This window comes from Oncorhynchus keta, unplaced genomic scaffold (assembly GCF_023373465.1).
Source record: "Oncorhynchus keta strain PuntledgeMale-10-30-2019 unplaced genomic scaffold, Oket_V2 Un_contig_6090_pilon_pilon, whole genome shotgun sequence".
NCBI classification, from domain to species: Eukaryota; Metazoa; Chordata; class Actinopteri; order Salmoniformes; family Salmonidae; genus Oncorhynchus; species Oncorhynchus keta.
In genome coordinates, this window is record NW_026288673.1 from 58,665 (window position 1) to 75,613 (window position 16,949).

A 16,949-nucleotide genomic window follows, 5' to 3' on the forward strand; every position below is an offset into this window, starting at 1 on the left:
GTTGTATGGCGTTGAAGCTCGTTTGGAGGTTTGTTAGCACAGTGTAGATACTGTATGTATTTATTCATTTATCTTCTGGCAAATCTAGTAGGAGTGATCTACTAAGTAGTTCTTGATATGGTTTTGTTTTTTACTTTTGCAAACGTATTTAAAAAAAATCAAAAACGTAAATATTTAATTTGCATAAGTATTCAGACCTGGTTGGGCCACTCAAGGACATTCAGAGAGTTGTCCAAAAGCCACTTGTCTTGGCTGTGTTCTTAGGGCGCTCTGGAGCAGGTTACTCTCTGTACTTTGCTCCGTTAATCCTTCCTTCAAGCCTGACTAGTAACCCAGTCCCTGCCGCTGAAAAACATCCCGACAGCACTATGCTGCCACTACCATGCTTCACCATAGGGATGGTGCCAGGTTTCCTCCAGACGTGACGCTTGGCATTCAGGCCAAAGAATTTAACCTTGGTTTCATCAGACCAGAGAATCTTGTTTCTCATCATAAATAATGACGAGAGTCTTTAGGCAAACTCCAAGCGGGATGTCATGGGTCTTTTACTGTTTAGTGGCTTCAGTCTGGCCACTCTACCATAAATACCTGATTGGTGGAGCGCTGCAGAGATGGTTGTCCTTCAGGAAGGTTCTCCAATTTCTACAGGAACTCTGGAGCTCTGTCAGAGTGACCATCGGGTTCTTGGTCACCTCCCTGACCAAGACCCTTCTCCCCTGATTGCTCAGTTTGGCCGGTGGTTCAGCTCTAGGAAGAGACTTGGTGGTTCCAAACTTCTTCCATTGAAGAATGATGGAGGCCAATGTGTTTTTGTGGACCTTCAATGCTGCAGAAATGTTTTGGTACCGTTCCTCAGATCTGTGCCTCGACACAATCCTGTCTCGGAGCTCTACGGACAATTCCTTCGACCTCATGGCTTGGTTTTTGCTCTGACATGCCCTGTCAACTGTGGGACCTTATATAGACAGGTGTGTGCCTTTCCAAATCATGTCCAATCAATTGAATTGACCACAGGTGGACTCCAATCAAGCTATAGAAACATCTGTAGGATTATCAATGGAAACAGCAAAGGATCTGAATAGGTATGTAAATAAGGTATTTCTGTTTTACTTTAAAAAAAATAATTAATAATTGTAATTATTCGCCTACCTCCTCATGCCTTTTGCACACATTGTATATAGACTCCACTTTTTTTCTACTGTGTTATTGACTTGTTAATTGTTTACTCCATGTGTAACTCTGTGTTGTCTGTTCACACTGCTATGCTTTATCTTGGCCAGGTCGCAGTTGCAAATGAGAACTTGTTCTCAACTAGCCTACCTGGTTAAATAAAGGTGAAATAAAAATATATTAAAAACAAACAAAAAAATTGCAAACATTTCTAAAAAACTGTTTTTGCTTTGTCATTATGGGGTTTTGTGTGTAGATTGTTGAGGTCAAACATGCATTTAATCCAGTTTAGAATAAGGCTGTAACGTAACAAAATGTTTAAAAAGTCAAGTGGTCTGAATACTTTTCGAATGCACTGTATATAACAATGTAGAGTTAATGTAAACCGTGATTGACCACACATGCCAGGACAGTAGGTGGCAGCATGCACCTTAAACCTTTATTTGCGGGCCGGTATTAAACCATAGAAGAAGTTACGTCATTTGACTGCGCCATCTCCACAAGCAGGCACATTTCAATGACAACCTGCATATGTAACATATATTAATTACAGAATAATAGAGCCACATAACAATGCAACGAGCCGTTTTCGCACACATTGCATTGCATGACTGGACGCATGTTTTCAGTCCTTTGAGGATACGACAATGTTGTTTGAAGCACAGAGGTAGGCACTCAATGCTGTTTAGCTAGCTACAATGCTAAAAACAAGTCTGCTCAGTGTCCATACATGAATGCTGACCTACGAATATATAATTTGTCAGTGGTCAGTTTCTGTCTTGCTTGCATCCTCATAGCAGCTCAAGTGAGCTTTGCAGCTAGAGCTAGTTATTAGCTAACGTTAACTAACCTCGCTGGCAATTTCACATTTAGTTTTCATGGTGCTTTTGGAAGGTGTGAGACACCAGTCGTTATAGCTAACAGTTATGTTGATCTGCAGAAAAACATGTAATGCAGGTGACATGTTCGACTGCAAAGTAAAATAGCTACATATTTTAATAAACGTTTTCGTCCTGTTTGAAGCACTACCAGTACAGCTCAATTCTCGGGCATACAGTGTGATACCGCCCCCGCGCGACGAAGCAGAGAAGGCTCTGCTGCACAGTATGTTGCGGGTGGACCACGCAGGGGAATACGGTGCCAACCGCATCTACGCCGGCCAGATGGCAGTGTTGGGAAGGTCACAGACAGGACCGCTTATTCAGGTATAAGTAGTCTGCATTACAGATGTAGCTACTTTTCTTACATTCTTGCAGACGACAATAGCCTAACTACTTGTTTTGTTTTTTAGATGATTGGCTACCATTCCAGTATCCCCAAAGTTAACTTTATGGCAACAATTAAAGTGAATGGATGTAATCATGTTGTCAGTGCTTGGTGACCCACAAAAACAAAATGTTGACATTCCAGCATCCTCAATTATATATTCATTTTCACTATGCTTCAAGGAAATGTGGGATCAAGAGAAGAAGCATCTTGCCAAATTCAATGAGATTCTTGCAGAGAACAGAGTTCGCCCAACGTTGCTGTTGCCCCTCTGGAACGTTGCAGGTTTTTTACTTGGTAAGGAACAAGGCTTCACTCCATACAGTCAACAGTTGTCACATATGCCTGACAAATAAACAAAGGTAATGGATGTATATTTTACATTCTAAAATAAGTAGCCTAGATTTAATGACTTAAAATGGGTCTGTAGGTAAGTACTTAAAAAGTGCCATTGTAATGTACACTTACACTGTGTCTGTGAGTTCTGTTGCAATGAGACAATAATCCAATACAACAGTATGATACATATGGCACTCGGTGGATAGACCATATTCTGTGGTGTATCCCCGCAGGAGCGGGCACCGCTCTACTGGGTAAAGAAGGGGCCATGGCCTGTACTGTGGCTGTGGAGGAGAGCATCTCAGAGCACTACAACAGCCAGATCAGAGCCCTCATGGAGGAGGACCCAGACAGATACGTAGAGCTGTTAAAAGTAAGATAATGAACCATCCCTCGTACCATGGGCCCTGACCAGGAACATCTCTGGGCTCTATCGAGAAAAACTCTGTGCCCCAGCTAGGGCTCTTACTTGGTTTACAGTAGCTTCTATAGCCACAAAGTCAGATTCCACAGCCAAAAAGGCCAAATGTAGGCTTTTTGGTCTTTCATTTAAGGTTAGGCATAAGGTTAGCAGTGTGGTTAGGGTAAGTTTTAAAATCAGATTTCAAGAAGAGAAATTGTAGAAATGGGTGGGATTTATGACTTTGTGGCTATAGTAGCTAGTGAGGACCCTCATACTTTCCTGGTCAGGTAAAACCCTACCCCTATAATTTACTAATGCATACTGTACTTTGTCTTGAGTGTTTGTTGTCTTGATTTCTGAGAAGTGAATGTGGCCATTTATTTTCCATACAGTTAATAAAGGAATTCCGAGATGATGAGATGGAACATCATGATACAGGACTGGAGCACGATGCTGAATCTGTAAGCCCTCTTTCCCACTTTGATCTTTAGGTTTTCCTCTATTTAATCCTTTGGTTAAGCTTCTGTTGTTATGCTGTTATTGACAACAGCTATGGCTGGTGGAGTGAACCTTTAATTGAGTTCAGTTCTAATAATAGGGAATCATCATTTGTTACATTTCTAAAGTGCTTTCTATAGAATCTCAAAGCGCCTCGAGCAAAAATCAAGCAAGCAATATATTATGATCGGTCAATAATGATGTTATTGTGTTATGTTGTTGTTGCATGGTGATGTCTCAGTGTTTCCCAGTCTTTTTATGTTGTGGTTTATTGTCCCTGGATCATTATGGGTTTTCCTTTAAATTTATTCCATGAAAACAAGGAAGGGATTCTGTCTCATTATCTCCCACTCAAATGCTTTGATTCCTCCAAAACTGGGTCATGGTGGGAAAGATTGCATGTGGCTTGGGAGCACTGTGGTGTTACATTCCTTCACTGCTTACTGTCAAACATCATATGCTTTGAACTCTTCTGATAAAGGTTTTCTTGTGTTTTCTTTCTTTTGTTTCAGCTACCCGGATACAATCTTTTGAAGAGTGCAATACAACTTGGCTGCACAGCCGCAATATTTGTGTCTCAGCGCCTATAAAGTAATAATTAATTAAGTTTCTCAAAGATGGTTTTCTAAAAAATATAATGATTTAGGTGATGTAAATGGATATGTATATTGTATTAGTAAAGTGAACCTGGCTACTTTATACAATCTAATAGTCAGTGCACTTTTTCAAAAAAGGACTCCCATAAAAAATAGTTGTGTTATTTGTCCAATTGTAACCGAGATGTTGTAATTTACTTCAACGCTACCACTAGCAGCCAAACCATATAGGTACCAGCTCAATGCTGAAACCTCTCTGAGTTGGCATCCTAGAATAAGCAAGTTGTCAAAGAGATATTGGTGGGAAAGTTGGTGTAATTCTACCCTCTAGGTGATGGGGATAGTGTGTTATCCTGCTATACTAAGGTATTGTGGTCATCACTGACAGAGCTGGAACCTACCTTCCTTATCAAGTTTATTTTGTAGCATCATCGATACTAAGTAATGTACTACATACTGTAATTACCTATCTGTCAGGTTTAATTGTTTGAATGATTAATCACCTTTCCACTGCAACCCCCCCCCCCCCACCACCGTGCCTTTGTTATTCCCCGAAAGATAAATATCTAACATATCTCTACCGAGGACATATCGATATTGTCATTGTTATGCCATCACCATACCTTTCAACAAACTATCCTCTTTCACACATTATGTGTCATAAATCACAATGAACAATGGCTTGTCAGTCCAGATGAATGGTTAAGCCTCTTACACAGCTGTTCCAGTACATTAGATCAGAGTGAAAGAAGGATTGACAACTGACGGGTGCTGGCAGGGGGGTCTAGCTAATCTATGCCGTTCAGCGCTGCAGAGAAAAGTGTTCCGGTGGTTCAGTTTACTCCCCAGAGACCCCTGTATTGACTATAGGGATTGAAGTGTCCTTATAGTATGTTCTGTACTGACCTAGTGCCTGAGATCTGCCCTAGCCACTTCAGATGCAGTGTATAGTACACATCAGTTAGCACAGAGAGACGTATTGACCTCCATTCCACGTGCAATGTCTACGACAGAATGTAAAGTAGCAAAGAGAGAATACAAGGTAGCTGCGTTGTTGTTGGTGTAACAAAGAGGGTTTAAAGGAACAGTGTGGTATCATGTTTTTGACGTATATTATTCTTCGACAGTACCGATCCTACTTTGGCTCTGTGCCTTGTATGCGAGGGTGCCTCTGGCATCCAAGCCACAGCCCACTTATGTGTTTTCTGCCCCTGGCACTGTTTCCGCCCCCAACCAAGCCCATGAACGAACTGTTTCCGCCCCCAACCAAGGCCCATGAACGGCCCGCCGAACTGTTTCCGCCCCCAACCAAGGCCCATGAACTGTTTCCGCCCCAGCCAAGGCCCATGAACAGCCCACTGAACTGTTTCCGCTCCTGCCGCCCCAGCCAAGGCCCATGAACAGCCCACTGAACTGTTTCCGCTCCTGCCGCCCCAGCCAAGGCCCATGAACAGCCCACTGAACTGTTTTCTGCCCCAATGTCGGGGGACATGCTTTTGTCTTGACATGAGACTACTGTAAATGTCTGAAAAAATATGACAAACTTTCATTTGAAAGTGTAACGTCCCTTTAAACTTCACTAGGCATTATGTGTATGTGTGTGTCAGTGTGTGTTTTTCGCCACCTGTACCCCAGCTGTTTTCTGCCCCTACCGGCCCACTAAGGAGTCATTTCTCACTGGGGCTAGGCTGCTGGTTCTCAGGCAGGGAGTTATTTTCCCCAGCATGAGTTCAGAGGAGTTTTTTTTAGATGGGGTGGGTTTACGTATCGGACCTGACCCTAAAGGTTAACATGCTGTAACTGTGCTCCTTTTGTGCCCTCTGCCTTAAAAATAGCCCCTCCCCCCTCATGTAAATCACAGAGCGGGCCGGCTGGCACACACCCCAAGATGGACAAAACTACTCAAACGTATTACGAGTCCTATACCGGGAACACTTTGTTTAAACCTTACCCATCCACCCGGCGTACTATTAGCAGTCCGCGATGACTTATGACGACACAAACAGAGACACGCATGTATGTACAGTTGAAGTTGTAAGTTTACATACACCTTAGCCAAAACCATTTACACTCAGTTTTTCACAATTATTTAGTCCTAGTAAAAAATCCCTGTCTTTGGTCAGTTAAAATCACCACTTTATTTTAAGTATGTGAAATGTCAGAATAATAGTAGAGATAATTATTTATTTCAGATTTGATTTCTTACATCACATTCCTAGTGGGTCAGAAGATTACATACACTCAATTAGTATTTGGTAGCATAGCATTTAAATTGTTTAACTTGGATCAAATGTTTTGAGTGGCCTTCCACAAGCTTCCCACAATAAGTGGGGTGAATTTTGGCCCATTCCTCCTGACAGAGCTGGTGTAACTGAGTCAGGTTTGTAGGCCTCCTTGCTCACACAAGCTTTTTCAGTTCTGCCCACACATTTTCTACAGGATTGAGGTCAGGGCTTTGATGGCCACTCCAATACCTTGACTTTGTTGTCCTTAAGCCATTTTGCCACAACTTTGGAAGTATGCTTGGGGCCATTGTCCATTTGGAAGACCCATTTGCGACCAAGCTTTAACTTCCTGACTGATGTCTTGAGATTTTGCTTGAATATATCCACATAATTGTCCATCATGATGCCATCTATTTTGTGAAGTGCACCAGTCCCTCCTGCAGCAAAGCAACCCCACAACATGATGCTGCCACCCCCATGCTTGATGGCTGGGATGGTGTTCTTTGGCTTGCAAGCCTCCCCCTTTTTCCTCCAAACATAACGATGGTCATTATGGCCAACAGTTCTATTTTTGTTTCATCAGACCAGAGGACATTTCTCCAAGAAGTACAATCTTTTGTCTCCGTGTGCAGTTGCAAACTGTAGTCTGGCTTTTTTATAGCAGTTTTGGAGTAGTGGCTTCTTCCTTGCTGAGCGGCTTTTCAGGTTATGTCGATTTGTTTAACTATGGATATAGATAGTTGTGTACCTGTTTCCTGCAGAATCTTCACAAGGGCCTTTGCTGCTGTTCTGGGATTGATTTGCACTTTTCGCACCAAAGTACGTTCATCTCGAGGAGACAGAACGTGTCTCCTTCCTGAGCGGTATGACGGCTGTGTGGTCCCATGGTGTTTATACTTGCGTACTATTGTTTGTACAGATGAACGTGGTACCTTCAGGCGCTTGGAAATTGTTTCCAAGGATGAACCAGACTACCAGTACACCTCCAATTGACTAAAATGATGTCAATTAGACTATCAGAAGCTACTAAAGCCATGACATCATTTTCTGGTATTTTCCAAGCTGTTTGAAGACACAGTAAACTTCTGACCCGCTGGAATTGTGATAGTGATTTATAAGTGAAATAATCTGTCTGTAAACAATTGTTGGAAAAATTACTTGTGTCATGCACAAAGTAGATGTTCTAACCGACTTTCCAAAACAATAGTTATGTTAACAAGAAATGTGTGGAGTGGTTGAAAACCTAAGTTGATGTGAACTTCCAACTTCAACTGTATGTATGTAGGTGAAGTCTTTTTGGCATGATGGGATACACAGACTGACATGGATTGGTTTGCTCTGTGACCTAGTCCCATACCCCCTCCCCTCTTCCTTGGTACTATGTTCTCATGTACCTTTTAATACCTTATGATATCACAGCATAAAGATACAAGTGTACCTATCTGAACCGCCAATGAGTCTCTTTCAGTATTAATAAACGCTGACTTATAGGCTACCCATCATCAATCATAAAGGTCCTGCTTTAGCTCTTGTTGCAAAACAGTCTATAAATCTGAGGGTTGGACAAACAAAGCGTCTCTGCAAGCATTTGGCAAACGCTGCTAATAGGCTTACTGATATCTGGCAAGAGAATTGCTAATTAGCTACTAATATACACCAAACAAAAATACACTATAAACACACACTCATCACCAGGGTCTTGACCTGACTGCAGTTCAGTGTCATAACTGACTTCAGTGGGCAAATGCTCACCTTCGATGGTCATTGGCACGCTGGAGAAGTGTGCTCTTCATGGATGAATCCCGATTTTAACTGTACCAGGCAGGTGGCGGACAGTGTGTGTGTGGGGGGCGAGGGGTTTGCTGATGTCAGCGTTATCAGTGCCCCGTGGTGGTAGGGTTATGGTATGGGCAGGCGTAAGCTACAGACAACAAACACAATGACATTTTATGATGTTAACTTGAATGCACAGAGATAACGTGACGAGATCCCGAGGCCCGTTGTCGTGCCATTCATCTGCCGCCATCACCTCATGTTTCAGCATGATAATGCATGGCCCCATGTCGCAGGGATCTGTACACAATTCATGGAAGCTGAAAATGTTCTTCCATGGCCTGCGTACTCACCAGACATGTCACAACTCTGGATCGACGTGTTCACAGCATGTTCAAGTTCTCGCTAATATCCAGAAACTTAGCACAGCCATTGAAGAGGAGTGGGACAACATTCCACAGGCCACAATCATCAGCATGATCGACTCCATGCGAAGGAGATGTGCCGCGCTCCATGAGGCAAATGGTGGTCACATTAGGTACTTTTAAGGTATTTGTGACCAACAGATGCATATATGTATTCCCAGTCATGTAAAATCCATAGATTACGGCCTAATGTATTTATTTCAATTGATTGTCTTCCTTTATATGAACTGTAACTCTGTAAAATCTTTTAAATTGTTGCCTGTCGCGGTTTATATTTTCGTTCAGTGTATGACTTTGCAGCTTTGCACATGGTTTCATGTTTTTTTTGCGCAACAATTAGGAGTTGAATATCATTGGAATTGTGATAATAAACTCAGTAAAAAAATAAACGTCCTCTCGCTGTCAACTGCGTTTATTTTCAGCAAACTTAACGTGTAAATATTTGTATGAACATAATATTCAACAACTGAGACATGTGACTAACAGAAATGAACAAAGGGGGGTCCAAAATCAAAAGTAACAGTCAGTATCTGGTGTGGCCACCAGCTGCATTAAGTACTGCAGTGCATCTCCTTCTCATGGACTGCACCAGAGGTGCTTCTTGCTGTGAGATGTTACCCCACTCTTCCACCAAGGCACCTGCAAGTTCCCGGACATTTCTGGGGGGAATGGCCCTAGCCCTCACCCTCCGATCCAACAGGTCCCAGACGTGCTCAATGGGATTGAGATCCGGACTCTTCGCTGGCCATGGCAGAACACTGACATTCCTCTCTTGCAGGAAATCACAAGCAGTATGGCTGGTGGCATTGTCATGCTGGAGGGTCATGTCAGGATGAGCCTGCAGGAAGGGTACCACATGAGGGAGGAGGTTGTCTTCCCTGGAACGCACAGCGTTGAGATTGCCTGCAATAACAACAAGCACAGTCCGATGATGATGTGAAACACCACCCCAGACCATGACGGACCCTCCTCTTCGGTGTAACACTGATTCCTTCGACGATAAACGCGAATCTGACCATCACCAAAACCGCGACTCGTCAGTAAAGGGCAATTTTTGCCAGTCCTTTCTGATCCAGCGACGGTGGGTTTGTGCCCATAGGCGACGTTGTTGCCGGTGATGTCTGGTGAGGACCTGCCTTACAACAGGCCTACAATACCCTCAGTCCAGCCTCTCTCAGGCTATTGCGGACAGTCTGAGCACTGATGGAGGGATTGTGCGTTCCTGGTGTAACTCGGGCAGTTGTTGCCATCCTGTATCTGTCCCGCAGGTGTGATGTTCGGATGTGCCGATCCTGTGCAGGTGTTGTTACACGTGGTCTGCCACTGCGAGGACGATCAGCTGTCCGTCCTGTCTCCCTGTAGCGCTGTCTTAGGCGTTTCACAGTACGGACATTGTAATTTATTGCCCTGGCCACATCTGCAGTCCTCATGTCTCCTTGCAGCATGCCTATGGCACGTTCACGCAGATGAGCAAGGACCCTGGGCATCTTTCTTTTGGTGTTTTTCAGAGTCAGTAGAAAGGCCTCTTTAGTGTCCTATGTTTTCATAACTGTGACCTTAATTGCCTACTGTCTGTAAGCTGTTAGTGTCTTAACGACCTTTCCACAGGTGTATGTTCATCAATTGTTTATGGTTCATTAAACAAGCATGGGAAACAGTGTTTAAACCCTTTACAATAAAGATCTGTGAAGTTATTTGGATTTTTATGAATTATCTTTGTGAGACAGGGTCCTGAAAAAGGGACGTTTCTTTTTTTTGCTGAGTTTATTATATTTAGCAGGCTTAGGATACCTGATGTTGTGGGATGAAATCTTTCTTTGTCACAGCGAGAAATAAAATGTATGTTGCGTACTATTTATTGAAACAGGAAGTTACCACCTATAGATAAGCTGCATGAGACAGTTGGGTTCTATCAATAAGATACATTACCCATTTGGTGGGGCTCTGGTGGGGCTCTGGTGGGGCTCTGTTGGGAGGGGGGCTTTTTGCGTCTAAAGTTTGATCGTCACATATTATTTCTGTTCCAGATTAATAGTCTTGACAGCTTTGTAGCCAATATGCAAGTCTTTTAAAAAAGCAACAAGTGTACAACTGCATTTTTGGCACAGCTTTGGGTGACAAACTTGCTGTTAAATAAAAACATGAGTGACGACTCCGTCATGATGCAGGTGTTAATAACAGTTAACCATAAAACCCAACGTCTAAATTAGCAACGATACTCGATAAGCAGTAGGATTCCGTTACGATTCTACGACACAAGAAGAAATGCATCTTTTTTTATGACGCAGCGTAACGTTCTTCATTGACATTTGACATAATATTATGAAGCTATTTTTAGCATCCAAACTTGGCAATCGGGAGAACTGTGGTTGAAATGTTCGGCTTCTTCGCCTAGATTCACCTCAGAAGGAATCTGCTGATATATCGACCGAGAAATCAGCAACAAGAATTTGAAAATAGCAATAAAACTCCCGAATGGGACCGTGAATAATCAAGGCTGTAAATTTTGTGCATGTGGACAATATAAATTCATATAAGTCATAAAATCTTTCGGATGCAGAGCATATTGTTTCTTGACCTAGATCTACAGGGTTGTCCATCACCTGCCTTGGGATAAAATCTGACTGACATTTATCGTACGGTGCCATTCTCTCAGCAGGATCACAATAGAGCTCAGTTCTGAAACCCACACTATCATACTAAGAAAGAATGTGTGGATATTGGAACCGGAGTCTCTTGATATGAAGAAGCCACTCGTTAGGTTAAGACACCGTTCATTTATTTGTGTATTCAAGAGGCTTCCCAATGGACCGTCTTAACTTCCTAAAATGTAATAGACGTTTTGAGCCGATTGGTATTTTCCAGCCTGCTATATACCTGGTATTTACCCTAATAATAAATACAAATGTTGTTTCTTTGAGGTTCTTTGTAAAAAATAAACTTTGTATCAAAATGACATGTCCAACTTTCCCATAATCCTGTATGCTGATACTTTTTGGACATTGACTTTTAAGCCGAACAAACCTATGCTTCTGATGTTAAATAGAAAGTAGCACCTCCTATCTGTCTTCTTTGTGTACATTTTTTCTGGTTAATTTCCATGTTCTTTGTAAAGTTATTGGGTTTGATCTGTTTTAAACATTGCAAAACCAGGTGCGAGTGCTTGGTACTGTAATGTGGGGTTTTACTGACCTAAAAAAATAATTCACGATTATTTTCAAAAGACTGATTTGACTTTAAAATTAAACATATATATATATAACATATCTTTTAACAGTTGTTTCGATAGATTAAGGCTATAACAAGGGCAACTAGCCAATCATATTTTGTTTTGTTTGTATAACATCAGTCAGCCCAGTGGCAGAGTCCCTCATTTATTATCAGAGCGTACTAGCGCAGATGCCAGCTGTCACGTTACCATAAATTCAAGCAGAATTCCTACGCAGTGTTTGTATGTTCGAATTCTGTTCTTGTTTGTCACAGCATTCATGCATTTAGCCTTTATAAGAGCTTCTGAGAAGCGAGGGGCCATTAGCTTGATCTGAGCCAGTGCAGCACTGAACACAATGGTGTTGGCCTGTGGCCAATTCTGTACACAAATTTGGTTGTCAAAGTAAAAAAACATTTTTTTTAAAAATCTATACTGCCTGTGGGAGTGAAAGATGACAAGCGGGGCCCACATGTTTTTTGAAACATACCGTACATTCATACATAAACTGACTTCTCTTTCCAGTAAATGGTCAGACTGGTGGGTCCCCTCCCTCCCCCTGTGAAAGCGCTCTAGAAAAGCTGTGCCCACGTGTCCACACAGTGGGGAGCCACAACACATGATGTAAAGGACTGACATCACCTCAGCAGGAATCCCTGATTTACTGCCGCCCCGACATGAGCAAGACCGCCACCTACCAGATCCAGAGAAATCCAGCCAAGGTCATGTTCTGTATCTGGGTTATATGTTGCCTATGAAGCGTTTAGCAGGTTCACATAGTCATAATGGATGACTATGTGAATATTAGGTTTAATATTAACATGAATCTACTTTTACAGATTCAGGACATTAACATTAACTCCCAAGACTCCGATAGCTCTCTTATTCATTGGTGGTAGCAATCATTACGTGTGCTTGTCCTCAGCAGCCAGGCCTGGGCAGCTGTGTTGGCAGTTGGCACCCTGTGTTGTGGATCAGCTGGGGAGAGGCTTATGTGAGGGCCAAGGCCCTGCTGCCTGCTTCCCTCTGAGCGTAGCGTGACCCTGCGGGCACATACATCAGCACAGTGACAGGCTGGGTGCTCGGCCGCTCAAGCATGACTCCAAGGCCACGTTGCTGCTCCTCCGTGTCATGAGCCCCAACGACTCTTCAAGCTATTCACTGAAGCATGTCCCCAGGCCCCCCTGGGACCCTGGCAAGAGGACAATGACCTGGGCAACAGGAGACCGTTCATGGACTCTGCAATACTCTGCTAGTAAGTTTGCAATTTGTTTTTGGTACTAGGTGTACCACAGGGCTCCATCCATTGTATGTTGCGTCAGACAAAATTAGTATTTTATTGTGTATTCATTGAGTTTGTTTTGGTTTATAGGGTGTTTTTTGGTAAACGGTGTGCCACAGGGCTCCTTTCAAGACCCAATTGATACATTTTTGAAACTTGTTTTTGTTGACAAAAGTATTTGCTTTCAAAATGTAATTTGTTTTCACACATTTAGGTTCCAGTGTATGTTGCATGAAACCAAAGAGGCCTGTTCTTCTGAAGTCTCTCTGTCTTGCCTCGTTCTTTACTCGCACTACAGTTGCTAGCTGGAGGATAGGGGCTGTGCAGTTCATCTACTGATGAAATCTGTTCTGGCAAAGATGCGCCAGGCACGCCGACAATGGGCTGAGAGGTGGGAGCATTCGATGCACCCCTCTGTGGCCTCTCGCGGACCCACCATACCTATGGGCCTACAGTATGTCATGCCACCGTGTCTATGGCCGTTACATTACCCTGCTCCTGAAGCCGATCCCATTCTCACTGCTATCAGTCCCCTCCATCCATCACGCTGACTGGTTGACAGTTAGCAGAAGGTTGTCATGCATGGCCTCTAAACACCTGGCTCTAGTCGAGGGCGTTGCCCACTCCACCTGTTAGTCCTCTTTAGTGACCATTTCACACTTTGCACCAATCCCGGTCAAGTCCCTTCTGTCGACTGGGCTGATTGAAGGGTGTGTCCTGGCAATGCTGTTTCTCACTGGGCTCCATTGCTCTCCGCTGAGCCCGGCTTTCATGCAGCTCGTAAACATGCCACTCTCCTGGCTCATCAGTCACGGGCCTTCTCCCCTCACCGATGCCCTACAACGCTGGTGACAACCCTGATATCAGGGTGATGTGGTAGCAGATTGCCAATTTAAGTTCCTGTGTGGTTTATATGTCACTGCGGCCAGTATTCACACCCACAGAGCTTCTGTATTCTGTCCTCTTACAAGTTGACTTCAAGCTGCTATGAATACTGTTCACCGTTGGACACGCATGTGGCCAGCATCTGGTGGTCATTTAATGCCCGTGTGCTTCATTTTGAAGTTGTTACCAGAGGGTCATAACCTTTTCTGTGTTGTGGTGTGTCCCCATAAAATGTGGTGTATGTCAATTCTTTGATGCTCTCTGCCGACAGATATTCTAGCTCGCCATCAGCTCACTGACACTGGTGATGACACACATGCTCAGCAGACAAAGTGCCCTGGACCACCCAAGCTTTAGGTGTCTATAGCCTGACCTTGAAGATGCGTAGGGTACGTGAGAAAAAAACAACACAGGGAGAAAGTATGCCTCTTATGTGCCCAGGGGTCAAGCTTCTAACCCTGCTAGTGTTAAGTTCAGCAAGGTCTTTACGGCCTCGGCACATTCTGTGTGAGGTTATGCTAAATGTTTTTCTTTACAAGTAAAATGCAGTAGGTAATGGAGTAGGTAATTGACCTCGGAGATGTGTGTGTGTCCTCACTGTGGTTTGGAGAGGCTTGGCCCCTGTCCTCTAGCTGGTTCAGAGAGTTGAAACCAACATGGGGAGCCGAGAACATCCAATGTGCTTTCGCTATTGATCTGAAGCCCGTCGGTGCGTAAAAAATGATCATCTTTCGAATCCCATATCAAAGAAAACAAAATAGCAGCAATGCCATCTCGAGCGCTCTGCTCAAGGCGTTCTAGCGAAAAGGTGATAGATTTACAACAAGTTTTTTCTTTCGTTTCTCAGCTATTTGAGGTATCTGTTAAACAGATTGTTGCATTGATTTCTGGGAAGACAGATGGTTGTGTGCATGCTTTCAAGACGACCGAAGGAATGAAGAAATTGTTCAGCTCAGTAGATCAAGTTCAGAATAGCAGTGTCATTAGATTTCATTTTATTGTTTCGACACATACGTTCTCGCAGACATATTTTCACGTATGTTCCTTCTGGCATAACTTGAAAGTAAAAAAAAAAATGCTTTAGAGAAGAAGCTTTCTATTGAGAAGTGAGAATGTGAATCAGAATGAGATTTTTTTTAAATACCTTTCTAGAACATGCCAAAGCAATAACACTAACTATAAATGTCTGATTTTATACATAACATTTCGTTTACGAGACTAAACACACCAACATTTCTGGATATAATTGATGTCCTTGACGAATAATGTCCTGTACTATGTATTATGTCATGTGTATGTGGACCCCAGGAAGAGTAGCTGATGCTTTTGCAGCGGCTAATGGGATCCTAATAAATACCAGTTCCAAAATACCAACATTTCTGGATATAGAATCTGTGTTGTAGATACAACTGGATTACTGTCTGCTGTAACTATTTGGTGTATAGTGTCCAAACACAGCACAACCCTTAGCCGTTTAGATGAAGGTACCCGAACCTCAGTTAAAGAAATAGTGAGAGTGTTTTGTAGGTAGTCGAAACGCTAATGGTCTAGGCTGACTATTGCTGCGATCAATGCTTTTGTGTCAAGTATCGTATGCAACTATCCCATGCCTCCCTCCAAGTCCCCAGCCCCAGTCTCCAAAATCCCTAGCCCCTATCCCAGTCCCATAACCCCAGCCTCTCTGCTGTCTCTCCCAGTCCCAGGGCCTCGTTAAGGGACTTGATTGACACGTCAGGATGGTGTGCATTTCATTGATGAGAATTTTAGAGGCCGGGCTCGTGAACTTCTTCTGTACTGATCAGTACGTCACCCCACAGCTATCCCAGGGGGGACGTGAGATCGGTTTCAAATACCCTGCCTCTTCCCTCAGTGGCAAACCTTCTGTCCTGTCCAGGAGCCCCCAGCCCAACCTGGCCCCCGCAGGAGCACAGCGAAAGGTAAAGCAGCTCGCAGCCGGTCGACTACCGCCACACCGTGTAGAACTTGGATTTACTTCTGTACTGTGCGTATGCTGAGATCTGTAATATATATCTTGAGAATATATTGCAAAGGGTGTAAAGGGGATTTGGGTATTTTACTGGTAATGCTTTATTTTTTTCAACAAGTATTTGCCTGGAAATTATATACTAAGATATTGCGGTCACAGTGGGTACTTTTTGGTGCTTCTGTAAACAGATTTGGTAACTACCAAATTATACATAACGTTTCTTGCTTTAACGAATCCTAAAGAAACAAATGATTATTAGTAGTAGTAAACAATAGTGTTATAACTTTACCCTATGTTATCTATATGTAAATACAGTGCCGGATACAATATAAAATAATCCACAACCCTCAATGGTTTTATCTCGCAATTTCCTGATGATTTATCCTTATATTTGTTGTAATATAGGTTATTGGGGATCTTTATCATTCATATGAGTCATTTCCTAACGGTTTTTACTGTCACTTGTCCTATTCAAGTCTCAAACAATATAGGCTACCCCAGCAGGTGCAGTAATAACAGCAACAATGATTTATACTCTAGACAGTTATATTTCAGAGTGTTTCAAGCCAGGCACTGTTTGAAGATGAACAACCCTTCACGATTAGAAAAGGTTTTGATGGCAGTGTTTTGCACGCAATGCTTTTTGGAGGGCTTTAGCTCGAGGCTTTGCATTTGAATTCTGTCATAAAATGACGATGAATTTGACTAAATTAAAAATACACACATAGCAAATTCAATTGCACATATTGTAAACTTTGAATCAATATATTTATAATAACTTTATATATGAACATTAATAGCCTTCCTTCAACACACTTTCTTATTGTTATGTCTAAACGTTTTACTGTAGTGCATTGATTTTGCCGTTTTAAACACATATACGTAGCGACAG

At 42.8% G+C, this 16,949-nt stretch overlaps 1 protein-coding gene across 1 annotated transcript; it reads left to right on the forward strand.

The window, feature by feature from the left end:
• The first annotated feature begins 1,644 nt into the window (after window positions 1–1,644).
• LOC127925690 (5-demethoxyubiquinone hydroxylase, mitochondrial-like) lies at window positions 1,645–5,480 on the forward strand. Its single transcript, XM_052510749.1, has 6 exons — window positions 1,645–1,837; window positions 2,194–2,375; window positions 2,619–2,733; window positions 3,009–3,148; window positions 3,571–3,639; window positions 4,189–5,480. The coding sequence occupies exons 1-6, from the start codon at window positions 1,744–1,746 to the stop codon at window positions 4,264–4,266; spliced, it is 678 nt and encodes a 225-aa protein (XP_052366709.1). The 5' UTR covers window positions 1,645–1,743; the 3' UTR covers window positions 4,267–5,480.
• Window positions 5,481–16,949: the final 11,469 nt, after the last annotated feature.